The following is a 24,737-nucleotide window of genomic DNA, read 5'->3' as shown; positions in this document are numbered from 1 at the left end:
ATATTTTTTAAATCATAAATTAATATTTGTTATTGAGATTTTATTAATATTTATTATTAATTTTAATTGTCTTATTTTTTTTTTTTTATTCATACATTTAAATTTATTATTGTGATTTCTAATATATATATTTAAAAATATATTTTTTAAATAATGTTCAAACAAATTGAGAACAAATAACAACAAAATAATAATAGTCGGGATTCGTTAATTCGAAATGGCAAGGTCATCAGTTTTTTTCGATTTACACTGAAGTGACAATTATCGATAATACAAATTTTTCAAGGGCATATAATTTGTTCTATTTATTGAGATATTTGAAATAGGGAACAAATTATCGAGACTCGACTTTAGCTTAAGATAACTTTAATTATAATTTGTGGCATTTACTTTGATTTAATATTTTCTGATCATTCAACAGATATGATATGATATATATAATATTATTTTCTTAGAGCTTGAATAAAAATAATAAATTTAATAATAAAAATGCATATACATTAAATAATATTCAAATTAATAAATAGTGGAAAATTTAGTTTGTGTTTTTCATTAAATCAAATCACTTACCAAACAGTGTACAATAGACAATATTTAATTTTTAATAGTGGAAAATGTAGTTGCATTTTTTCGTTAGCGTTTGCATTCAAATTCCAATCAAAATAATCGAAAATAAATTAAAAATGTTGCCAGCTTAGTTACCTTTGCATTTGATGCCAGTTGTCAAAGCAAATGCAAACGCTGAGCTGGCCTTCGGTTTGACATTTGATTTCACTGAGAGTTCTGAATCGGATTGTAAAGAATTTTTCGAGAATGTATAAGTTGGGCAAGGGCAAGATGAAGCCGAAGCAGGCTAAGCCATCCACTGAGGAGATACCGCCTCGTATCGAGCCGCGCGTTCTGCCGGTGAATGGGGTTGTTCAGCCGCCGGTGATACCGCCGCCAGAGAGGCCCGGCCGGCTGACCAACGTGCTGGAGAGCCTGAAGTCGGTACTGGAGTCTCTGTGGAGGAGCCGCTGGTCGAGTTACTTCAAAGAACCGGTGGATGCGACTAAGCTCTGCATTCCGAACTACCACACTGTGATCAAGAATCCCATGGACCTGAGCACCATACGCCAGCGCTTGAACAACAACTACTACTGGCGGGCGAACGAGGCGCTGGAAGACTTCGAGCTGATCTTCGCCAACTCCAGTTTGTTTTTTATGCCGGGGACACGGGTGCACGCCGCCGGCAAGCAACTGTACGCCATCTTCCGGACGTGTCTCTCCATGATCGACATGAGCAACGAGACGGAGCTGAGTACCAAATCGTTGCTCCGGAGACGCAAGGTCAGGCCACTGCAGCTGGAGCGTGCGTGCCCAGTTCCAAGCAAGTTACCTAGGCTGGACGATGGTGCATGCCAGACTCAGGAGGGGGACGATAGCGAGTCTGAGTCTGACGTTGACGATGAGCCTGACGGGGAGCCCGTTGAGTTCGATTCGACCCCGAACATACTGATCGATTGGCAGATCTATCTTGTGGAGAAGAACCACTCGTTGCGGATGCTCCAGTGCCTGACCAAGCGCAAGCGGGACTACATCAACTGGCCCTTTCGCTCCGGTGATTTGTGGCGCCAGTACAGTCAGAATATACGCTACAACCACGATGTCGAGGACAAGCTGGACTGGGAAACATTGCGTTTCATGCTGGACAACGACGAAATCGAAAACTTTGAGCATTTCATCGAGAAGCTGAGGACGATGTTCCAGAACGCCTTGGCCTGTTTTCCGATGGATGAAAACGTAATCGAGGCGACGACTGCGTTAAATGCTGTTCTCGAATCACGTTTGGGTGCATTCCGCAGCTCTTTGACCGAGGCGAAGAAGCGAATTCAGTATCTGGCGAGCAAAAAGCTTCGAGATTATAATATTATTCTCTCACAGCAGGATAGTTATCTCAGTTCCGAAGAGAGATTCTCCTATGGAGCAGGGAGCTACCATCAATATCGTTAGCTTATATTGCTTGATGAGAACCATAAATGAAATCAATCGTAAAATTTATTGCTTTAATGTGAATCGACTCCAATTTCCAATTTAACCGATTCATATCAGTACTTGTGGTTTCGCTAGGTGTCGCTAATGCATACATTGGGACTTTAAGTAACATTACCATTAGAGCTAAAAAATATGTTAAATAAATCATTCTATTTAAATTGCCGCCAATTCAAAATTTAACCGATTCAAATGTTTCCTTATAAGCCCACCAGGTGCCGCTAGTGTTTACATTGCGACTGCTTTATAACATTACTATATGAGTTTAGCATCAATTTAGCTAGCACTTAGTCGTAATAAAAATGTTTACATTTACTTTACAAAAATATTCTAGTTATTCTAGTTTTACATTATAAAAACAACTTATAGACATTAATTTCTTCACGTAAATTCGATAATGTTCCGATTAAAGTAGTCGTAATACCGATAGTATTTTAGCTGTGCAGGGTGGAAATTTTAATATCGATACGCGATGATATCTGGCAACAGCCAGCGTTCAGAAGCTGCTCGAGAAATTTCGTTAAAAACGGTCGAAATGTCGCAATAAATTGATAATTTATTGAAAAAAGTTTTTATAAGTGCTTTATAAAGTGAATTGTAATCTAATTTTCTTTAGAAAATGCTCAAAAATGTGAAATAAGAAGGCTGCAAACCTGATTTGTGAAGAGGCAGGCTTTTTTCATAGTCGTAAAATACATACAGACATTCTCACGCACACACACGCAGCTGTAAATATGTATAAATAACGCGCGGGCGCGAGAGAGAAAGAAAGAGCGTGAGTAGAGTTGAATGTGTAATTGTATGCGTGAGTGTGTTGCGCTGTTTTGTGTGCTCGTGTCAGTGAGAGAGAGCGAGAGCAGCGCGCCAACCAGGCGAATGCGAGAGCAAAGCAAAAACCAACAAATAAGTGAACGAAAATAAAAACGAAAAATACCGAATATCGAACAAGTCGTGTGCGCTAAATGTTGTATTGCTGAATGTTAAGTATTGTTTGAGCGTTTGTGTATTTCTGCAAGGTGAATTATGTTTTGACACAGACATAAAAAGTTGGATACGTCGTAATATCATTGTGGGAAGAAGAAAAATAAGGTAAATACAAAATAATGCTACATCCAGGCGTTGTCGGCGGATTTGTTTTGGTCGATGAGTCAGACGCTCGAGTTTTGTTTATTTTTTTGTTTCATATTTAATTTTTATTTATTTTTTCACTTAATGTAGTCATCAAATCGTATCGTTTCTAACAAATGCATTTTGACACTTAAACTAACAACTCATTTACATACATACATATATATACTTAGCTAGATAATTGTCATGTGTAGTTGTAGCTAGTTTACATTGAACCGAAGGCACGACGCGACGCCCAATAACAAAACTCTACAAATTATACAGTTATTTGTATCTAAATACAATATTTTTGTATCTACGTCGTTTAGTTATTTACAAATATACTCGCATTATTAAATACTATAGAAAGCAAGTTAGAAAACACCACACACACATGCACACAAAAGCTGAGAGCATGTGTGTGTGAGCGCGCGAGAGAGCAAGAGAGTTAGACAGGGAGAGCGCGCGGCAGTTAGGAGCAACAAACAAAGCAATAAAACAGCATCAATAAATAACAGTTTGATGTGTCTAGTGAGTACCTACAGTTAATTGTTTTTGTTAAAAGCTCTCATTTAAAATCAAATGCTCGTGCTATCTCGCTCTCATACTCTCGTTGTCTACCAAATTTTGCATCTCGCAGGCACCAATGCGGCCAAGTGCTTGTATTTATAACTAAAATTGCGCTGATCACTTGCGTTGGTGTTAAAACTTTTTAATAAATTATGTACACACTCATACACATGCATATGTATGTGTGTGTGTGTGTGTGTATAATAAAATGAATAGCTGGCAAATCGATTGGGCCGAGTTGCTGTGCTTACGACAATACGACTTGTATTTGTTGTTCTTGCTCTCTCAGTTTTATTATTGTTATTGTCGTTCTTGTCGTTGTTGTTGATTTTGTTGCTGTGTCGTGGCCGGTCGAGTTGATAGTTGCGGCTGCTGTGGCCGTCGATGTTAATTTTTTGATAAATAATTACGAAATATTTTTTATGTGTTTTTGTTTTATTTATTTGCATAGGCCATGTGTGTGTGTATATATATATGCTTGTTTGTTGTGTGTGTGTGTGTGTGTGTCCCTACCTCTCTCAATCTCTCACGCGCGCTCTCTTTTGACACCATATTTGCTTAGGCATTTTCGTCGATCAAAAATAAAAATAAAACGGCAAATTCCGAATATTAAGTGTGTGAGCGCGTCCGAAATGAGTAATTGCTCATATTGTGTATTTGCATTTGAATGTGCAAGTGTGTGAGTTGCTGTGTGAATGTTGAGTGTATGCAATATAATGCCTTTCAAAAGCTAACAGCAGCCACAGCCAGTGGGCCATGGGTTAATGCCTGAATTATTGAAACGTCACAAATTTGCTTTTCACGCTCTGTTAAGCGGACGCAACGCCGCGATGTCGGCAGCGGCAACTGCAACTACCGAAAACTTTACAAACTCATCTCGCACAATTTACATCGCTTGGCGAAATATTAGTTTTCAATTCTATTGGTTTTTGCGCAGCAGCTGCTGCCACTTGAAAAGAACCCACCACCGACACCACCAACAATTACCAACGTCAACAATAATAAAGCCTACCGCAGTTGCACGAGTGTCGTGACACGAGCATACACGAGCTGCTTCCACTTGTGCATGACTCCACTTAATATTCGAATCCAATTTAACGTGCATAAATTTTAATTTAAATGAAAAAAAAGAAGCAAATCACTGACTAATTAATCCGGTTTGAGATGTGTTTTCGATTTGAGGTGTGTTTTCATCTCGTGCCAACAAAATATCTAACACCCATCTATGGCTCAAATAACAGCAGTAGCAACAGAGCAACAGCTAAAATTGGGTGCTGCTGCAGCTGTAGATGTTGATGTTGTTGTGTTCGCATTCGTGGCACCAAACATCATTTTCGCGCTCAGTGTTAAATGCTCATTCATGCAGTCACAAGCACACACACATATGCATATGTATAGTGCTGGGCTCCCACATACTTATGTATTGGCGCGCACATTTTCTTTCACCTTTACTGCGTGTTTTGATTTCAACGTCTTTTTTGGCTGCTCAATCGCTTATGCCGCATTCGCTCACTCACACACACATATATATTCAGTCTGCATCTCTCTCTCTCTCTCTGTCCCTATTTGACTCTCACACCCCCGCAAATTTGCTCTCACGCTCACTAATTGGCCCCCACCTTCGTTTCGTTTTGGCTTCGGCTCTCGCCCTCTCCCTCTCTTTCGCCATCCCGCTCTTTTGGTCTTAGACGCTCTCTTTTTATCTTTAGACGGAACACATTTGTTGCTTGTTGTCTTTGGCTGCTTAATTCAACATCTTCAGCTGCTCCGCTTGGCCTGTTGGGCTTTCTCTTGCTCGGCTCCATTGCGCTCTTTATTTACACACTGGTCTTTGGTCTCCTTCAAGTTTTTTTTTGTGCTGCTCTCGCCTGCACATACGTACACATAATTTGGGCATTTTTGCATAATTTCATGCAAATTAGCATATGTGTGTGTTGGTGTAAGCGTGCATATTTTGTCGCGCTCTGTGTGCATACATTTGAAGGTATGTATGCATATATGTGTGTGTATCTATTTTATAGTTCGTTGTTGTGATTGTCGTGCTCACGTTTTTAATCGTTCGTCAGTCGATTCGGTTTTCAATCGACATCTCGCTGGCATCGTTGTTTTTGTTAGCTACCTGCCTGCTTGCCTGACTGTCTGGTCTGCTCCCTCCTCTGTTTCTGTCGTTGCCGCTGTTGCTGTTGCTGTCGCTGCTTGACTTTAATCTGCTCAATTACTTGCAATTTGCAAGTTGTGTGTGCGACTGTTTGAATAAGTCACTGTCTCTGTCTATCTCATTGCTTACCTGGTTGAGCGTGTGCGTGTGCTTGTGGCTGTGCGTGGCTGTGTCTGTGTGACAGTCTGTCTTCGTGTTTCGTTTCGTTTTGTTTCTCGTTCGCCTTATTCATGTTGCTGTACGTTTTGAGCTTGTTTTGATTTCTTAATCTTTTTACCATAATTGATGGCAATTAAATTAAAGGTGTGTGTGCGGCCTCGCGCCTTGACGTTGTTGTCGTCGTTTTTGCTCGGCTCCTTTTGTTCGTATCACTTCGGTTTCGGTCGTCTTTAATTCGCTTGCACAAATTGGCTCGCTCGTACATCGCCGAATGTATATTATTGTGGATACGTATGTATGTACAGAAACATGTATGTACGCATTTGTGGATTGTTGTCAGCCACATTCGGCCAGAGCACCACGTTCGTGCTCCACCATAAGCCACGCACCTCGCGTGACTTATTTGTTTGTAGTATTCAAATTATTTCCATCAATTGCTTATTTTATACACTCTTAAAGAAGGTTATTCGCATTTGTTAACGATGTTGCCTGTCGCGACTCATCCGTATTTAATATGATGATATACATACATATGTATGTACATATGCAATACACATAAAATGAAACTGCTTAATACACAGGGAATCTTTTAGTCGGTTCTCTGTCTGTCCCTGTTTACATTTTAACTTGCTTTCGTCTGCTGCTTTGTGGGTATATTTGAATGCCATTCGATTGTATTTTGTCATCTATGGAGATTTTATTGATTAGTTCAACATTAAGCGCTCAATTGTGGCTCCCAGTGTCGGGCAGCACACACACATGCATACCTATGTCTGTTTACATGTGTGTATAATTGTTGCGATTTACTTAATTGATGTCAACGCCGCGTTGTTATTAATTCTAGTTTGAAAATTTTTAAGTCACTTAGTATTCCATTTACAATTTAAAGCGCAGTTTGTGTGGTGTGCGAACGGCTCGAAGAGTAGCAAATTGTTGACAATTGTTTTCAGCTTGAGCAAATTAACCTTTAGTTTGTTATGTCATCTGTCATGTTATGTGAATATGTGCATCAATATTCAAATTGATTGAAATAGCTAGTACTTAATTGCCATTGATTCTGTCTCACAATTAAAATAATTTGCATGCACTCATCGTGACATCAGCAGACTTATTAATCGGAATGCAGTCCTGAGGTAATATTTAGTTGCATTTCACGATGTTTCAGTTCAGGTCAATGCAGAATGTGCTGCTAATCCAGTGAATTGAATATTGATCAAATTAAAAACTACTAGGAAATGTAGAGCACTAAGTAATTGCACCTGAAAATAAATCACTATATGAATTGAATTTATTTAGCATGCAAAATCCAGATATACTTGTTTATCGCACTCTATATATCGGTTAAAATATAATTCATATTATCTCGATGCAATTCGTTTGATCGCAAGGCACATTGTATACACAGGGAATATATTTATATATGTATATGCGTTTAAGCGTTAGTCGATCGTTTTGAACTTAATTCTTACATCATGCCGCAGATCAAAGGAAAATCGACAACGAGCAATTCAAGCTTGAAATGAAATTACAATCTCCAATCTCAGATAGAGTGGCTTATAGACGTCATGTACATGCATACATATATGCATATATATATGTGTGCATGGGAAAATAAATAATTGACTGTCCAGAAATATATAAAAAAAAATTTTTTTAAATACAAAACTAAGAATGATCGACGAAAAAGTACCCTGTAGTCTGTATTGTAAATCAGATCAACGTACTGCCGTTGAATGGCATTGCTTGGTGTTCATCTGAATTTTTCAAATAGAATAATATGAAATATTTTTTTATGAATAAAGTATTTTGAATGAAGTTGTCTTATGGTTTGCTGTACGTGCATACCCTGCTGAAGCAATTTGATACATAAAGGGTACTGGAGGAAAACAAACTATAAAGCAAAACTGCACTTGGAGTACAGTTGACATGATCGACTAGCTGCATAATTAACTAGCTAACAGCTAACCAGCTTTGGCCGGGCCGACAAGTCAGTGGTGCCACAAACAGCAGTAACTGTTGTGGTAATTGGTGCCGCTACCGGGTCGCCTGGTGTCGTGCCGTGTCGTGTGTCTCTAGGCAAATACAAACACCTCTTGCACAAAAACAATCAGCCTAGCACGAACTGACGAAGCGACCAACTGACGAACTGACTCATGCTCGAACAAACTCAATTGCAGCAGTAGCTTGTTAAAAGCAACAGAAACAGCAAATAAAATATATGTAAAGAGAGAGAGGGAGTGAAAAAGAAAAAACTGCAATAACAAGTCGTCAACAGAATGGGATGAGTATAGCAGTGGCGGTGAGGGTGGGACATAGTGTGGAGTGAAGTGGAGTGGAGAGGCGCACACGCAGTTCAACGTTTTTCACCTCATTCTTATTCCACCGGCCATTAAGTAGTTCAGCAGCAAACCTGGTTAACCGTCACATGTAGCTCCTGCAAATAGCAGCAGCAGCAGCAGCAGCAGCAATAGCAAAAACAACAAGAACAGCAACAACAGTAGCACATCAAATACATTCACCCGTGCACTCACATACATTCATTCATTCACTGTCTCACTCACACGCACATACACACACTCATACAGTCATCGCACACCCACACAGTAAAAATCTGAACTTGTTTGCCAACTGCGACGAAGCGAACTAATAAATTTCTACTTTGTTTTCCCCCTTTTCAATCATTTTTCCAGATTCAAGAAATCGCGCTAAGACAAAAATTCGCGTAGATACACACATACACAGGCACGCATATAAATGCGCAAAAAGTGTGCTAGTATATGTGTGAGTGTGTTGCTAGTATCTAATGATGTAGATGATTGCAATGATAATGAAAGCGATCATAATGATAATCATGATGAAGATGTTGTTGATTTTAATGTGGCAGCCGCGGCCGCACTGCTAACATAGTTGAGCAACGTTTCGCGAAAGTACAGCAATGTGGAAAATTGTAAATACGACCAAAAACTCAAAACGCAGAAAAACTAAACGCGCAAAAAGAAGAATTTTCATGCTCGCGTCACCATAAGACACCCATAAAGGAAAGAAAAACTGTCGTAAAAAGGCAGTCATAAAGGAAAACCCACCACTTAACAGGGTAGTGGGCTTCAAAAGCAACAACAACAACAGTAAGAATTTCAATTTCTAGCAAAAAAAAATAAAGTAAAGAAAACAAAAGCAACAACAACAGAGAATAACAAGAAAATCCTGCGAAGTAGAAAAAAGTTCAAGTCCGAAGTAGAAAAACCACTTAAAACATCGATGAAACGCTGACGGGGTCGGACGAGCGATGCGATTAACGCGTCAGAAGAGCGAGCGTAGGCTAGAGCTAGAGCGCGAGCGAGAGAGAGCGTAAAAAGGTGTTAGACAAGGGCGGGAGGGAGGTAGGGCGGGACAGGAATCTGCGAGCGACAAAGACGAACGCGTGCTAAGGAGCTAAGAAGCAGCCGTTGTTGTTATTGCGACGACGTTTTTTTTTTAGATATATATTTTTGTAAACTATATATTTAGTGGTAGTAGAGTGAAAAGGTGGTGTGTGTGTGCTGGTGGTCACGCAAGACGTGGCAATCGTCTGCAGGAGCCGAACCAATAATAACAGCGAGACAAAGGCAGCTGCAATTGCACCTTTAGCAGCGGCAGCGGCAGCAGCAACGATAGCGACAGGAGCGCCAAAGAGCGACAGCCGAGAGAGCGGCTTCTGTGTACATGTTTCGTGTGTGCCGAGAGGCAGAGAGCGCAAACGAGAGCCGAAGCGAACGAACAACGAACGAAGTAAACGAAGCGGCTGCCGCGCGTCGCGACGTCACCTTCGGCCATTCGGCTTTAGTAGTTGTAATTTGCAAAGCAAGGAGCGAGGAACGCGCGCGAAAACGAGCTAAGCAAAACGAGAAAAGGAACGAGCTAACGAAACGAGTAAAGCGTTTTTGAAGAGGGGAGTAGAGGGCGTAGTAGAGTGGAATCGGTAACCACAGCAACAACAGCCCACTAGTGTCTGTCCCTGTGTGAGTGTGTGTGTGTGTGAGAGTGCTTGTGAGTGCTCAAGGGGGAAATTGACGCATTCCAAACGCGGTTCGGTTACAGGCATAGGCTGACGCTGACTCTGACGTTGTTTCTCTTGTTGCTGTTGCCGCTGCTTTTGTTGATATTGCAGTCCCGCGTTGCTAATACCGGTCTTTTCGACTCACGTGAACGTTGTTATTTTTTTTTTTTTTATCGTATTTTTGCATTGTTCCCAGCAGCCGCTGCAAAGAAAGTTTGTGCCGCCAACAACGCGTTGCAAATACAGAGCCGGGTCAACATAAAAGATTTGCCAATGCAAATGCAAAGACAAATGCAAAAAATCAAAGATCAGCAAGTGCGTATATTATGGGCCGCTCTAAGTTCCCCGGGAAACCATCCAAGTCGATCAATCGTAAACGGATAAGTGTCCTGCAATTGGAGGATGATGCAGCGGCGGCGGCGGCTAGCGCTGCGGCTAGCACTGCGGCAACAGAGCAGCATCAGCAGGGCGAACAAAGCGCCGGCTCAGCGTCGCGGGAGAAGGGCAACAATTGTGATAACGATGACGATGATAATGCGCCAAGTGGTGCGACGACCAGCGGAAACAGTAGTACATCCGGAGGAGTTGCGGGTGCCACAGCCACCGAAGGTGGCAGCAGCGCGGACAACGGGTCCAGCGGGGGTAACACAACAAATGGTGGCAATGTAAATGGAGGCAGTCACCACAAGAACGCCACAGCTGCAGCCCCACTGTCGGCAGAGGTCAAGGAATGCAAAAATCAAGGCAACAATATCGAGCCCAACAACTGCATTGGCGCTGGGCCCGATGAGGCCGAGGACACAAACAACGATGACGAGGATGACAGTGGCAATGACAGGAAGGCAACAGCCGGCGTTGTCTCTTTTGGGCCCGGACTCGGTGCGTTGCAGCGTGCACGCAAAGGAGGCAATAAAAAATTCAAAAACTTGAATCTGGCCAGAGCGGAGGTGATGTTACCCTCAACGTCGAAACTCAAGCAGCAGCAACAACAACAACAACAGCAATTGCAACTTAATTGCCCTTCATCGTCTTCATCGTCATCCGCTCCTACGACTACAAAGGCGACGGCTTTAGCGATTGCTGCGCTGGCGTCGACGACGGCAACGACGTCAACGTCAACGTCGTCGTCGGCGTCAAGCATGCCTGGGACGTCACTGGCAGCAGCTGCTGGGGGCGGGGGAGGCACTGCTGCTGGCCTTCTGGCGAACCCCTTTGCCAACGTCGAGACAAACGTGGCAGAGGCACCAGCCGCTGCATCGGCAGCCGCATCAACAGCAACAGCAGCAGCAGGCGCTGGCGAAGATGTTGCAATGGTAAGTGGATTTCTTTAGATCATGTTGTACTGTACACACACGATACGCGCCCGCTTAATAAATGCGCACCTACAGCAACATGCAACACATATATGTACATATGTGTATATATACAAAAATAAGTTAAGAGCGATTTAACTCAGTGATTTTTGTTGTATTTTTGTTTGGTGTCTCCTCTTATGTGTATTGCGTGTTATTTGCTTATTCTGCCCCATTTCAGGCAATGTAAATAAGAATCCCGTCAAGTCGGGCGCTAAATTATGCGCCCCTCGGATTGCTAACTAACTAGTGGTTACCCTATCGCCTGCTTGTCTGACTATTGCCTGTGAGCTGCTCGCTTACCTGCTTAATTGGCTCTTATGACGTTTTCGCGCTTCGCCCCGCCTGTCTGCTTACTTACTTAGCTACCTACCTACCTGCCTGTCTGTACCTGCAAATAACTCGTTTTTCCCCCAAAACTTGCACTTGCTTACTGCTCTCCCCACCCTGCACCCTGGCCTCTGCATCCCCATACTCCTATTCGCATATCCCTTGCCCTGCTTTGTTTTGCTTTGCTTTGCTTTGCATGCTCTTCCGCCTGCTTTAGTTTTTTCTTTTTTTTTTGGTTTTGTTTGCTTTTTTTTTTACGAGCATGCATGTTATTTACTCGCTTTACTTGCATGCATTATTGATTGGCCAAAAGACATGGAGTGGAACCTTTATGACTAACCTGTCGTTTGCGTTTTTCCAGCTAAAGGCTTCAAACGAAATGGGCACTGAGGCCGGCCCAGAAGCCGCTGTCGCCGCAGGCAAATCGAATGGGTGCAGTCCCAGCGCCAATGCGGTGGCCGGCACGAGTGCCGCCCCAGGGGCCCCCACGGCGACCAAGCAGAAGAAAACGGTCACCTTCAAGAATATACTCGAGACCAGTGATGACAAGTCGGTGGTGAAGCGTTTCTACAATCCGGACAATCGGGTGCCGCTCGTTTCGATCATGAAGAAGGACAGCATGAACCGACCGCTCACCTATTGCCGGGGCAGCGAGTTCATTGTGCGTCCCTCCATACTGTCCAAGATACTCAACAAGAACTCCAACATCGACAAGCTCAACTCGCTGAAATTTCGCTCAGTGCATGCCTCGGCATCCACCGCACAGGAATCGAGCTCCGCGAATCTTTTTGGCTCTGGTCTGAGTCGAGCCTTTGGCGCCCCCATGGACGACGAGGACGCCGTTTCGGGTGGTGTCACATTTCACAAGGAGGAGCCGCAGTCCAGAGCAACGGAAGACAACGACGATGATGGGTAAGTGTATTAGTTAATTAATAATTGAGTGAATTAGCGCATTCATGGTTTAACTAATTCCTATTTATAAATTTCGCGAAACATTCAGGGAACTAGTTTAATATACAAAATATTTGGAAATGATAACTAAACCAACTTTTTATTATAATTTATAGCTCCGAAAGTAGCGATGACATTGAGGACGATGAGGGCATTGATGATGAAGAAGTGGAGGACAAGGAAGAGGCGAAGCCCGAGAAGAGTGCTGAAACAACAGCTAATATGGATGAAAAGGATGGTGACGACAGGCAACTGGTCGTGGATAAGCATTTCGTGTTGCCCAAACGCAGCACACGCTCATCTCGCATCATAAAGCCCAATAAGCGTCTCCTTGATATGGGCGGGATAAGCAGTAAGAAGAGCACCAGCGATGCCGTTAGCAAGCCTAAGCCGAAGAACTATTTTGGGCTGACGGACTTTGCCAGCGAAATGGCCGCTTCGACGTCGTCAGCATCATCATCATCGTCCGTTGCTTTGAGCCAGAAGCTGTTGAAGGAAACGTTTCCTAGCTTTGGCTCAACGAAGCTCAACAGCAGTTTTGTGATGCGCCAGCCGCGCCTGCAGTTCCAAACGGACAAGGGTGGGTCGTTTGTGGGCGCCAAGCTGCCCACAGCGTCGCCATCGCCTGCGTTATCCAGTGCCATTTCGTTAGCAAATGCTGTATCCTTTGGCTCTCTCAATAATGCCAATTCAGGTATGGGAATCGTGGAGTTTAAGCACCTCTAGAGCATCGTTTTTAATTGACTTTTTGGTAATTTCAGCTGTGAGTACGTCATGCGCCATTTGCTCAGCGCCAGTGAACAACAAGAATGCGACGCTGGAGCGAAAATATGGCGCAATTGCCTGTGATGTTTGTCGGAAGTTCAACTCAAGAATGACAAAGGTATCCAAGCTATCGACGCCAACACAGTCGGCTCAGCAACTGCAGTGCAAGGGCGCAAACGGTATGCATTTATCAAAATAGTTGCTAATAAATACATGAATAACATTTCGCCAATCTACAGGCGGCAACTGCAGCATACAATCGGCCAAGAGCCAGCTGAAGAACTTCAAGAAGCTCTACAAGGAGCGCTGCACGGCTTGTTGGCTTAAGAAATGCATAACGGTATTCCAGCTGCCCTCGGGGCATAGAAGCCGCTTGAGTGCCATGCTGCCCGCCAATATGCGCGAAGAGAGCGCACCCAAGGACGACAAAAGCTCGGAGCTGCTTTCGCCCACGGCTAACATGCGCTTCACAGCGCCGACAAACTCCGCCACGTCTGCGAGCTCCGGCACGACCATCATGTGGAAGTCCAGTGCGGAGTCTGCAGTGAACATCATCAAGTCGAATCCTCTGGCAGAGAATAATGTTACCTTTGGCAGCACTCCATTGCTCCGACCTGCAATACTCGAAAAGCCGTTGTTCTTAAAGATAGCCAGCGATAACAAAAAGCCGAAAGAATTAAAAGTCGCGTCCACGGAGGCGGTTGCTCTAAGTCCCGTGCCCAGCACCAGTGAACCATCAGTGGCTGCGCCAAATAAAGCCACGCGCAAGGCCAAGCAGGACAAAGAGAAAGCAAAGGAACAGGAAGGCGATAAGCAGCTTAGTCCCAGTACAAGAAAAGTGACTGACGTCAACACATCGGAGATTCAAAAGGATGATCAACAACATCCACCAGCAGCAGCGATTGGAGCGTCCATCGCCAACTCTTCTGCAGCCCAAACGAACTCCACTTCCGCCACCCACAGTGCAATGGAGACGGCTGAGGCAGCCTCCACGCCGACATCGGCAGCGCCGGATAACTTGAAGCGGCAGCGCATTGACCTGAAGGGGCCGCGTGTGAAACACGTGTGCCGCAGTGCATCCATAGTTCTTGGTCAGCCGCTAGCCACCTTTGGCGACGAGGAAGACGAGCTGGCAGCGGCAGAAACAGCACCGCCAGCAACTGTGCCGGAGGCCAACGCCAAGAAGCCCAAGTCGCCACAGACCGTGCAAATGATCATCGATGAGAACGACAACTGTGCCACCTGCAAGCCAACGACTAATGAAACCACAGCGGAAGCCCAGCCAGTTGCTAAGGCTGCGCTGGAACCGAAGAGCGGTAAATCAAGTGCGCAAACAGAGGCTAAAAAGGCAACAACTACATCGGCATCCTCCAAGGGCAAAGTTACTACGCGAAATGCGACTGCAACTGTGACATCAGCGGCCAGCGGTCTGATGCCCAGCAAGAAGCAGCGGAATCACGAGGGGAGCAGCACGGCTGGAAATCAGGCGGCTGCTCCGCAGAGTCGTCGTGCCCTGGCTAAGGAAGTGAACCGGCTGAAGGCGTTGATTTCAATCGATTTCTGGGAGAACTACGATCCGGCCGAAGTGTGTCAAACGGGATTTGGATTGATTGTCACAGAGCCAGTGGCGCAGCGTGCTTTATGCTTTCTGTGCGGCTCGACGGGCCTGGATCCGCTCATCTTTTGCGCCTGCTGCTGTGAGCCCTACCATCAGTATTGTGTGCTGGACGAGTACAATCTGAAGCACAGCTCCTTTGAGGATACGCTGATGAACAGCCTGTTAGACACGTCCAGCAATGCCTGCGCCATTTCAGCGGCAACGAATACGGCGCTGAATCAGCTGACGCAGCGACTCAACTGGCTATGTCCGCGCTGCACCGTTTGCTATACGTGCAACATGTCGTCCGGGTCGAAGGTGAAGTGTCAGAAGTGCCAGAAGAACTACCACAGCACGTGCCTGGGCACCAGCAAGCGATTGCTGGGTGCGGATCGGCCCCTAATCTGCGTCAACTGTTTGAAGTGTAAGTCCTGCGCCACCACCAAGGTGTCCAAGTTCGTGGGCAATCTGCCCATGTGCACCGCCTGCTTCAAGCTGCGCAAGAAGGGCAACTTCTGCCCCATCTGCCAAAAGTGCTATGACGACAACGACTTCGACCTGAAGATGATGGAGTGCGGCGACTGCAACCAGTGGGTGCACTCCAAGTGCGAGGGCCTCAGCGACGAGCAGTACAATCTACTGAGCACGCTGCCGGAATCCATTGAGTTCATATGCAAGAAGTGCGCCAGGCGCTGCGATGTCTCCCGCCAAAAAGCGGACGAGTGGCGTCAGGCTGTCATGGAGGAGTTCAAGTCGAGCCTGTACAGCGTGCTCAAGTTGCTCAGCAAGTCGCGGCAAGCGTGCGCCTTGCTCAAGCTGAGTCCGCGCAAGAAACTCCGTTGCAGCTGTGCCGCAGGAGGAGGCAAGGCTCAGGCTCAAGGCAAGCTGCAGCCCAAGGCGCTGCAGTTCACCTACAACGGGCTGGGCAGCGATGGCGAGAGCCAGAACAGCGACGATGTGTACGAGTTCAAGGAGCAGCTGAGCTCGTCCAATCCGAAGCCGTCGACTCCGGTGCCATGTACCTGCCTGCAGCCATCGACCCAATCGCAGTCGTTCAGCCTCGTCGACATTAAGCAGAAGATCGCGAACAATGCCTATGTTTCGCTGGCGGAGTTCAATTACGACATGAGCCAGGTGATACAGCAGAGCAACTGTGATGAGCTGGACATAGCCTACAAGGAGCTGCTGAGCGAGCAGTTTCCCTGGTTTCAGAACGAGACCAAGGCCTGCACGGATGCGCTCGAGGAGGATATGTTTGAGTCGTGCGGCTATGAGGAACTGGAGGAGTCTCCGTCCGCATATGCCGAGCACAATACAGCAACGCAGCCACCGAGTGCCGGCCTCCTGGACATACCGTTGGCCGATGTGGACGATCTGGGTGGATGTGCGGTGAAGACACGTCTCGACACGCGCGTCTGCCTCTTTTGCCGCAAAAGCGGTGAGGGCTTATCCGGGGAGGAAGCGCGTCTACTTTACTGTGGTCACGACTGTTGGGTGCACACGAACTGCGCCATGTGGTCCGCCGAGGTGTTCGAGGAGATCGACGGCTCGCTGCAGAATGTGCACAGCGCAGTGGCCCGCGGTCGGATGATCAAGTGCACCGTCTGCGGCAATCGAGGCGCCACAGTTGGCTGCAATGTCAAGTCGTGCGGCGAGCACTATCATTATCCCTGTGCGCGAAGCATCGACTGTGCCTTCCTCACCGACAAGTCCATGTACTGTCCGGTTCATGCTCGCAATGCGCTCAAGGCGAATGGATCCCCGGGCGTTACCTACGAAACGAACTTTGAGGTCTCGCGTCCCGTTTACGTGGAGCTGGATCGCAAGCGTAAAAAGCTGATTGAGCCCGCCAAGGTGCAATTCCACATTGGATCGCTCGAGGTGCGACAGCTGGGCTCCATTGTGCCGCGCTTCTCCGACTCCTTCGAAGCCCTAGTACCGATCAATTTCCTGTGCAGCCGGCTGTATTGGTCCTCCAAGGAGCCATGGAAGATCGTTGAGTACACGGTACGCACCACCATACAGAACAGCTACTCGTCCACGCTGACACTCGACGCCGGGCGAAACTTCACTGTGGATCACACCAATCCGAATTATTCGCTGGTGCAGTTGGGTCTGGCGCAGATAGCGCGATGGCACAGCAGTCTGGCGCGCAGCGATCTGCTGGAGACGGACTGGGCCGAGTTTCCGAATTCGTATGTGCCACCCGATGAGAACACCGAGGAGGAACCGCAACAGAATGCGGATCTATTACCGCCAGAGATAAAGGATGCCATATTCGAGGACTTGCCGCATGAACTGCTCGATGGCATCTCCATGCTGGACATATTCATGTACGAAGATCTGGGCGACAAGACCGAACTGTTCGCCATGAGCGACCAGTCCAAGGACGGCACAACGGCCACATCACAGGCGACAGGCGGATCGGTGAGCATCTGCGACGATGACACGCGCAACTCAAATAGCCTCAGCAAGCAGCTGGAGCTCAGCAATTGCTGGCCAGCCAGCAATCCCGTTGAAGATGCCATGCTGTCCGCCACACGCAGCTCCAACCAGGCGAAGCAGCGAAACAGCGAGGTGCTCAAGAAAACGGCCACGGCTCAAACGCGCTCCTGGCCCAAGATGGATGGCAGCAGCGTTGCGGTTTTCAAGCGGCGCAAGCTCTCCAAGAACCTGCCCGAGGGCGTGCTCCTCAGTCTCAATCAACGCAACAAAAAGGAAATGGCCACCGTGGCCGGCATCACGAGGCGCCAGTCGATCTGCGGCAGCAGCGAGCTGCTCGCCGAGGGAAACGCAGCCATGCGCACCAAGAGCTTTACGTGGAGTGCAGCGAAGCGATATTTCGAAAAGAGCGAGTCTCGCGACGAGGCTGCCAAATTGAAGATTATGCAAATGGATGGCGTGGACGACTCCATAACCGAGTATCGGATTATTGGCAGCGATGGCAACCTGTCGACGGCCCAGTTCACGGGGCAGGTGAAGTGTGAGCGCTGCCAGTGCACATATCGCAACTACGACTCCTTCCAGCGACACTTGGCCAGCTGTGAGCCCATGTCCACCAGCGAATCGGAGTCGGAGACCACGACGGGGCCCTCTCAGCTCAGCGCCGAGAGCCTCAACGAGCTGCAGAAACAGGCAATCGCCGCAGCCACGCTGGGCAACACGGGCGGACTCAACTATTTGCAGACCTCCTTTCCGCAGGTGCAGAACCTGGCCACCTTGGGCCAGTTCGGAGTGCAGGGTCTGCAGGGCTTGCAGGCGCTACAGCTGCAGGCGCAGTCTCTGGGCAATGGCTTCTTTCTGTCCCAGCCAAATGCCACACAGGCGACGTCCAATGGCAACGATGATCTGCAGCTCTATGCGAACTCACTGCAGAATCTGGCGGCCAACCTGGGCGGCGGCTTTGCCCTGACACAGCCAACGGTTAACGCGCAGGCGCAACCCCAGCTGATAGCGCTCTCCACGAACCCGGATGGAACGCAGCAGTTCATACAGATACCACAGGCCAATGGAGCTGCGCCACAGCTGCTGCAGACGACTGCGCCAACAGCCATGCCAACGACCACATACCAAACGCTGCAGGCGACCAACAGCGATAAGAAGATCGTCCTGCCGCTGCGTGGCACCGCCAAGCCGCTCAAGACGGTGGCCACGAAAGCGGCGCAGCAGGCAACAGCAGCGGCTAAGCAGAAGCAGCTGAAGTCAGCGCAAGGCGTCAAGCCCATTCAGGCGAAGCTGCAGCCCCAGCAGCAGCAGCAGCAGCAGCAGCAACAACAACAACAACAACAGCAGCAGCAGCATCAACAACAACAGCCCATCACGGTCACCGCTGGCACCACCCAGCTGCTTGGTCAGAATTTGCTGCAGCCCCAGCTGCTGTTTCAGAGCAACTCGCAGCCGCAAACGTCGCAGCTGCTGCTGCCGCAAACCCAGGCGCAGAACATCATTTCGTTTGTGACCGGGGACGGCAGTCAGAACCAGCCGCTGCAGTACATCTCGATACCGACGGCCAATGACTATAAGTCACAGCAGACGACGGCCACGCCCACGTTCCTGACTGCGCCGGGCGGTGGTGCGACATTTCTGCAAACCGATGCAAGTGGGAATCTGGTGCTAACCACCGCTCCGACCAACTCGGGCCTGCAGATGCTCACCGGATCGCTGCAGGCGCAGCCCCAGGTCATCGGCACGCTCATCCAGCCGCAGACGCTACAGCTAACCACGGGGGGAGATGGAACGCAGGGTGCGACAACACAGCAGCCACTCATACTGGGTGGAGCAACTGGCGGTGGTGCCACTGGGCTGGAATTTGCCACTACGACGCCTCAGGTCATACTGGCCACGCAGCCCATGTACTACGGCTTGGAGACAATAGTCCAGAACACGGTGATGTCTTCGCAGCAGTTTGTGTCCACGGCCATGCCGGGTGTGCTTAGCCAGAATGCAAGTTTCTCGGCCACGACGACCCAGGTGTTCCAGGCCAGCAAGATCGAGCCAATTGTCGATCTCCCCGCTGGCTATGTGGTGCTCAACAATGCAGTGGATGCGGGCAGCAGCACCGGCTGGAATACTGCCAGCGTGCTGCAGCAGAGCCAGTCCCAGACGACGGAGGACGCCACCACACAGTTGCTGCAGAATGCTGGCTTTCAGTTCCAGACCGCCACGCCCACAACGTCCGCACAGCAGACCATGTCGGACTATGTGGCCCCAATGGTGGTTACGGCCAAGGTGCCGCCGGTGGCACAAGTGAAGCGCAATGCAAACGCGACAAAGGCAAACATCTCGATGCTCAGCAAGGTGCAGCCGCAGCCACAGCAGCCCCAAGTGGTCAACAAAGTGCTGCCCACCAATGTCGTTACACAGCAGCAGCAACAGCAGCAACAGCAACAACAACAGCAACAGTATCAGCAGCAGTCACAGCAACAACAACAACAACAGCAGCAGCATCATCCGCAGCCAAAGCAGCAGCAAACGAGTCACCTGAATGTGAAACATACGTCACAATTTCAGCGGCAGCAGCTGTCAAATGAGCTGAAGAGCAAGCAGGCAGCGGTGCAGCAGCAGACGGGCACCACGTGCGGCGCACCACCCAGCATAGCCTCGAAGCCACTGCAGAAGAAAACCAACTTGATCAGGCCCATTCACAAGGTTGAGGTGAAGCCAAAGCTTATGAAGCCGGCACCCAAGCTACCCACTTCGGCAGCTGCAATTCAACAACAGCAGCAGCAGCAGCCGTCAGCGGTGGCTAATCAGATGCCTAAGGTGGCGCTGTTACAACAGCGCCTGCCCGCGCCACTCCAGCAACAGCAATTACAGCAGCAGCAGCAGCAACTACAGCCGCAGCAGCAACAGCAGCAGCAGCTATCCGTGCCTCAACTGCTGCCCACACAGCAGCCGATCATCAGCATAGTGAACACATCAGAGCCCCAGGCAACCACCCAGTTTGTAATTACGCCGACGGTGCAGGCACAGCCCATACAGCTGCTGGAGCAGCAGCCATCCCAACAACCACACCAGTTGCAGCAGCAGACGCAGCAGCAGCAGCCGGATCTTCTCATCAATGGCAATCCTACGAGGCTGCAGCACTATACCAGCAATTCGTTACCCACGAATGTGGTCAATCCTCTGCAGCTGCAGCAGCCGATAGCTGTTAGCACCACCAACAACAGCACCACTGCGGCGCCGCAGAACAGCATTACGATAAATAGCCGGCCCACGAATCGGGTGCTGCCCATGCAACAGCGGCAGGAGCCGGCGCCACTGAACTGCGACGCCGTGGTCCAGTCGCCGACGCCACCCAAGCCCATAGATGAGCCAGTGATTGCGGCCGCATCCACGCAGAAGGCAGTGCTCAAATGCTACGCGCAGCAGGAGCAGAAATCTCCTGGCTACGAGGCGGAATTGAAGACGAGCACCACATTGGATAGTCTGGTGCAGACGAATTCCATAACGACGCTGCAGTTGCAGCAGCAGCAACAGGAGCCGCTCTATAGTGAACACATCTTCGAGAAACAGTCGGAGGCACAGCCACAGCTGGAGAAACCGAAAGCCAACGATCTCATGCTCATTGACTCCACCTCATGCCAACAGCAACAGCAGCAGCAACAAGAACAACAACAACAGCAACAGCATATGGATATAGTTAGTAATGGCTTTCAGCTAACATCTAACGAGAGCTGCCTGCTGGAGAAGAATGGTTTCCATGTGGAGGCTGTGCCCATGGAGACGGACGATCATTATGACAGGCTGAAGAACGGCAACGGAACTGAGGGGCTGAGTCAAGTGGATGATGCCGATGAGGAGGAGGAAGACGACGATGACTTTAGCTTGAAGATGGCAACGTCGGCATGCAATGATCACGAAATGTCCGATAGCGAGGAGCCGGCGGTAAAGGAGAAGATCAGCAAGATTCTGGACAACCTGACAAACGATGATTGTGCCGATTCTATAGCCACGGCAACCACAGTCGAAGCGAGCGCTGGCTATCAGCAAATGGTCGAGGATGTGCTGGCCACGACTGGCGCCGGTTCAGTGGCTACGGATGACGAAGCTTTCACGGCCACAGCTGAGGAGACGGCTGCAGTGGAAGCAGCGGCCAGCTACATCAACGAAATGGCCGAGGCCCACGAGCTGCAGCTGAAGCTACAAGCGGGCGTTGAGCTGGAGCTGAAGAAACCCAAACTCGACCTGCCACAGCAGCCAGATGCCGTGCAGCCTAATGAGATGCCCACAGCCGCTGCCCCACAGCAGCCGCCGCCAGTGCGCGACCCCAAGAAGATTAGTGGACCCCATCTGCTGTACGAGATACAAAGCGAAGACGGCTTCACCTACAAGTCGAGCTCGATTGCCGAGATATGGGAGAAGGTGTTCGAAGCTGTGCAGGTGGCACGACGAGCTCACGGTCTGACGCCTCTGCCAGAAGGACCACTGGCCGACATGAGCGGAGTGCAAATGATCGGGCTTAAGACGAACGCCCTCAAGTATCTGATCGAGCAACTGCCGGGCGTCGAGAAGTGCGTCAAGTACACGCCCAAGTATCACAAGCGTAACGGGAACGTGTCCACATCTGCCGGAGCTGGGCATGCGGTCAGCGGGGCGTCTGGCAACAGTGCAGCACTTCTTGGCACTGGAACGGATGGCCAGCCGATTATAGACTACGGCTCTGATCAGGAGGAGCTGCAGGAGAACGCATACGAGTGTGCACGCTGTGAGCCCTATAGCAGTCGCTCAGAATACGACATGTTTAGCTGGCTGGCGTCCAGGCATCGCAAGCAGCCCATCCAGGTGTTTGTGCAGCCTTCCGATAACGAACTGGTGCCCAGGTAGGTCACATCGCTTTGAGTGATATGCGAACTGAACTAATTCATGATTTACTTTGTAGACGCGGAACTGGAAGCAATCTTCCCATGGCCATGAAGTACCGTACGCTGAAGGAGACCTACAAGGATTACGTGGGCGTCTTCCGCTCTCACATCCATGGACGTGGTCTCTACTGCACTAAAGATATCGAAGCGGGTGCGTAATGTCCTTGAACTTTCTGTGAATTTAAGCTAATTGTTGAGCAACTAATTTTCCACAGGTGAAATGGTTATCGAGTACGCTGGAGAACTGATACGCTCTACGCTGACGGACAAGCGGGAGCGATATTATGACAGCCGCGGAATTGGCTGCTACATGTTCAAGATTGACGACAATCTCGTTGTGGATGCCACAATGCGTGGCAATGCGGCACGTTTTATCAATCACTCTTGTGAGGTGAGTGGTACTGGTTTAGGTTGAATGAATAGATAACATAATTGGAATGATTTTGTCTTTCACAGCCGAATTGCTACTCGAAAGTCGTCGATATACTTGGACACAAGCACATCATCATCTTCGCCCTGCGTCGCATCGTGCAGGGCGAGGAGCTGACCTATGACTACAAATTTCCATTCGAGGATGAGAAAATTCCCTGTTCATGCGGCTCAAAGCGTTGCCGCAAGTACTTAAACTAGGCCAGATCCAAAATGCATATAGAAACATATATAGAATACAAATAATGGACGGCGCAGCGCGCTCGTCCAGGACATACTCAATGAAGAATACGACAAACAAGCAACATGTGTAGTTAACGGTTATTTCGATCTTATTTTTGGTCAATCGTGATACATTTCATTTGATAGCATATATTTTAAGTAGACGTAGATAAAACAGTTGTACACGTAAGAGTTAAACGTTGATATTATATAAAATATATATCCCATACATATTCGTATATAAACAACTAATATTCTAATAATATAACGCGACTTGTGCTCATATCTATATGGCAAACCCATTGATATAATCTGTACGAAATATATATTTTATCATGTATCTAAAGTGTGTAGATTTACACTGTAACACACTCTCACACACACACACATAATAATATGGAAAAACTCGATGATTTCAGTATTCTGCGAAGATGGTTTAACTGTATATGAACTATGTTTAAAATATATGCATTATATATACATATGTATTAGCTACCAGATATGAAATTCAGTATATTAAGGCTTGACAGATTCTATATATATTAAAATAATTAACCTAGGCATAATAATGTTGCAAATCACGCGATCAAGATCAATATATATGTATACCTGTTTGGTCAGATTATCAATCCATGAATGGCCAAATCGGTGGACAACCATTTAATGATTATTTACAGGGGCTTGTGTTAGATTGTATATAAAGAAACAAAAATGAACATTGAATTAAATATAAAGTGTTAGGTAATTAAATATTTATGCATAAGAAGCAACAAATCTCTAATTATAAAAGAAGCAGATTCAACTATTTTATGTAGATATATGCGCACTTGCAAATTGAGTATTTATGTTTGTTGCAATTGAACTTACTAACTAACTAACTATTACAAATAATAATAATCCAATGGCCTAATCTAATATATATATATACATATATACTTAAACATGCATACACACCACAAACACACATACACATATGTATGTTAGTATTGGCTACGCGAGAAGTAACTAAGCATCACCTTTGAAATTATTTTGTGAACAGAAAACACCAATGTAATTGTTAAGAAGTGACAGACAAACGCATAATTATACTATAGTTTTCAAATGAGCACGTATTCGTGCGATTTATTTATGTATTTCTTATCGATTTTTAAATTCTATGTAAATTCGTGTAATTCGTTTGTCGTCGCTTAAAAACAAAAGATTGTGTTCTAAATTTATAACTAGTTTAAATATGTAAAATTGTTCTTTTATTTTGTATGCGTCACATCAGCCTCTTATTGCCGGCTTTTACAAGTAATCCTTATTTATTAAGCAGCTCCCTTGTATTCTACTAGTTGTAATATGTATTGATTCGGTTAAGCCTACTTTTAGCTCGTTTTATATTTGTATTTTTGTCAAAAGTCGGTTTGATTAATTCAACCACATTATCTATAGTATAACTTACATAGTTCGGTTCGGAATCATACGAAAGCTAGCAAGCATACGAATGTACAGGCAAAGTTCCACAGCATTTTTGGCAGCCATTCAGACGCGGGCACTTTTTGCCCGACGTCAAGGAATTTTATATTTTTATTCCCTAAAGAAAAAAGTTTAATAAACTACAGAATAAATTATTTTAAACAATGTTTGTTGCTTTTTCTTGGCAAATGGTGAACCATATGCAAAC

General features: G+C 47.1%; 2 protein-coding genes across 4 annotated transcripts; both read left to right on the top strand.

Moving 5' to 3' along the window:
• Positions 1–716: 716 nt before the first annotated feature.
• LOC6573398 (bromodomain-containing protein 4) lies at positions 717–2,216 on the top strand. Its single transcript, XM_001999443.4, has one exon. The coding sequence runs from the start codon at positions 814–816 to the stop codon at positions 1,990–1,992; it is 1,179 nt and encodes a 392-aa protein (XP_001999479.1). The 5' UTR covers positions 717–813; the 3' UTR covers positions 1,993–2,216.
• Positions 2,217–2,487: 271 nt separating this feature from the next.
• LOC6573399 (histone-lysine N-methyltransferase trithorax) lies at positions 2,488–24,694 on the top strand. Of its 3 annotated transcripts, none has more exons than XM_032727941.2 (10): positions 2,488–3,120; positions 8,716–9,150; positions 10,261–11,374; positions 12,105–12,655; positions 12,811–13,388; positions 13,456–13,638; positions 13,699–22,378; positions 22,438–22,571; positions 22,636–22,811; positions 22,877–24,694. In XM_032727941.2, exons 3-10 carry the CDS (start codon positions 10,388–10,390, stop codon positions 23,048–23,050), a joined length of 11,463 nt encoding a protein of 3,820 aa, XP_032583832.1. In that variant the 5' UTR covers positions 2,488–3,120; positions 8,716–9,150; positions 10,261–10,387; the 3' UTR covers positions 23,051–24,694. The 3 variants fall into 3 exon arrangements, with proteins under 3 accessions (XP_032583832.1, XP_032583833.1, XP_032583834.1); XM_032727942.2 differs by having other exon boundaries at positions 10,258–11,374; XM_032727943.2 differs by lacking the exons at positions 8,716–9,150; positions 10,261–11,374.
• Positions 24,695–24,737: the final 43 nt, after the last annotated feature.

This window comes from Drosophila mojavensis, unplaced genomic scaffold (assembly GCF_018153725.1).
Source record: "Drosophila mojavensis isolate 15081-1352.22 unplaced genomic scaffold, ASM1815372v1 contig_16, whole genome shotgun sequence".
Lineage (NCBI taxonomy): Eukaryota > Metazoa > Arthropoda > Insecta > Diptera > Drosophilidae > Drosophila > Drosophila mojavensis.
This window is presented reverse-complemented; position numbering and strand designations above follow the sequence as displayed.

What these genes read in the sequence shown, in the direction of transcription:
- LOC6573398 (XM_001999443.4), top strand. Translation starts at nt 814, where the DNA reads ATGTATAAGTTGGGCAAGGGCAAGATGAAGCCGAAGCAGGCTAAGCCA.
- LOC6573399 (XM_032727941.2), top strand. Translation starts at nt 10,388, where the DNA reads ATGGGCCGCTCTAAGTTCCCCGGGAAACCATCCAAGTCGATCAATCGT. An exon ending in TCTCAATAATGCCAATTCAG is followed by an intron (nt 13,389 to 13,455) that starts GTATGGGAATCG and finishes TGGTAATTTCAG; the next exon opens with CTGTGAGTACGTCATGCGCC. An exon ending in CACTAAAGATATCGAAGCGG is followed by an intron (nt 22,572 to 22,635) that starts GTGCGTAATGTC and finishes AATTTTCCACAG; the next exon opens with GTGAAATGGTTATCGAGTAC.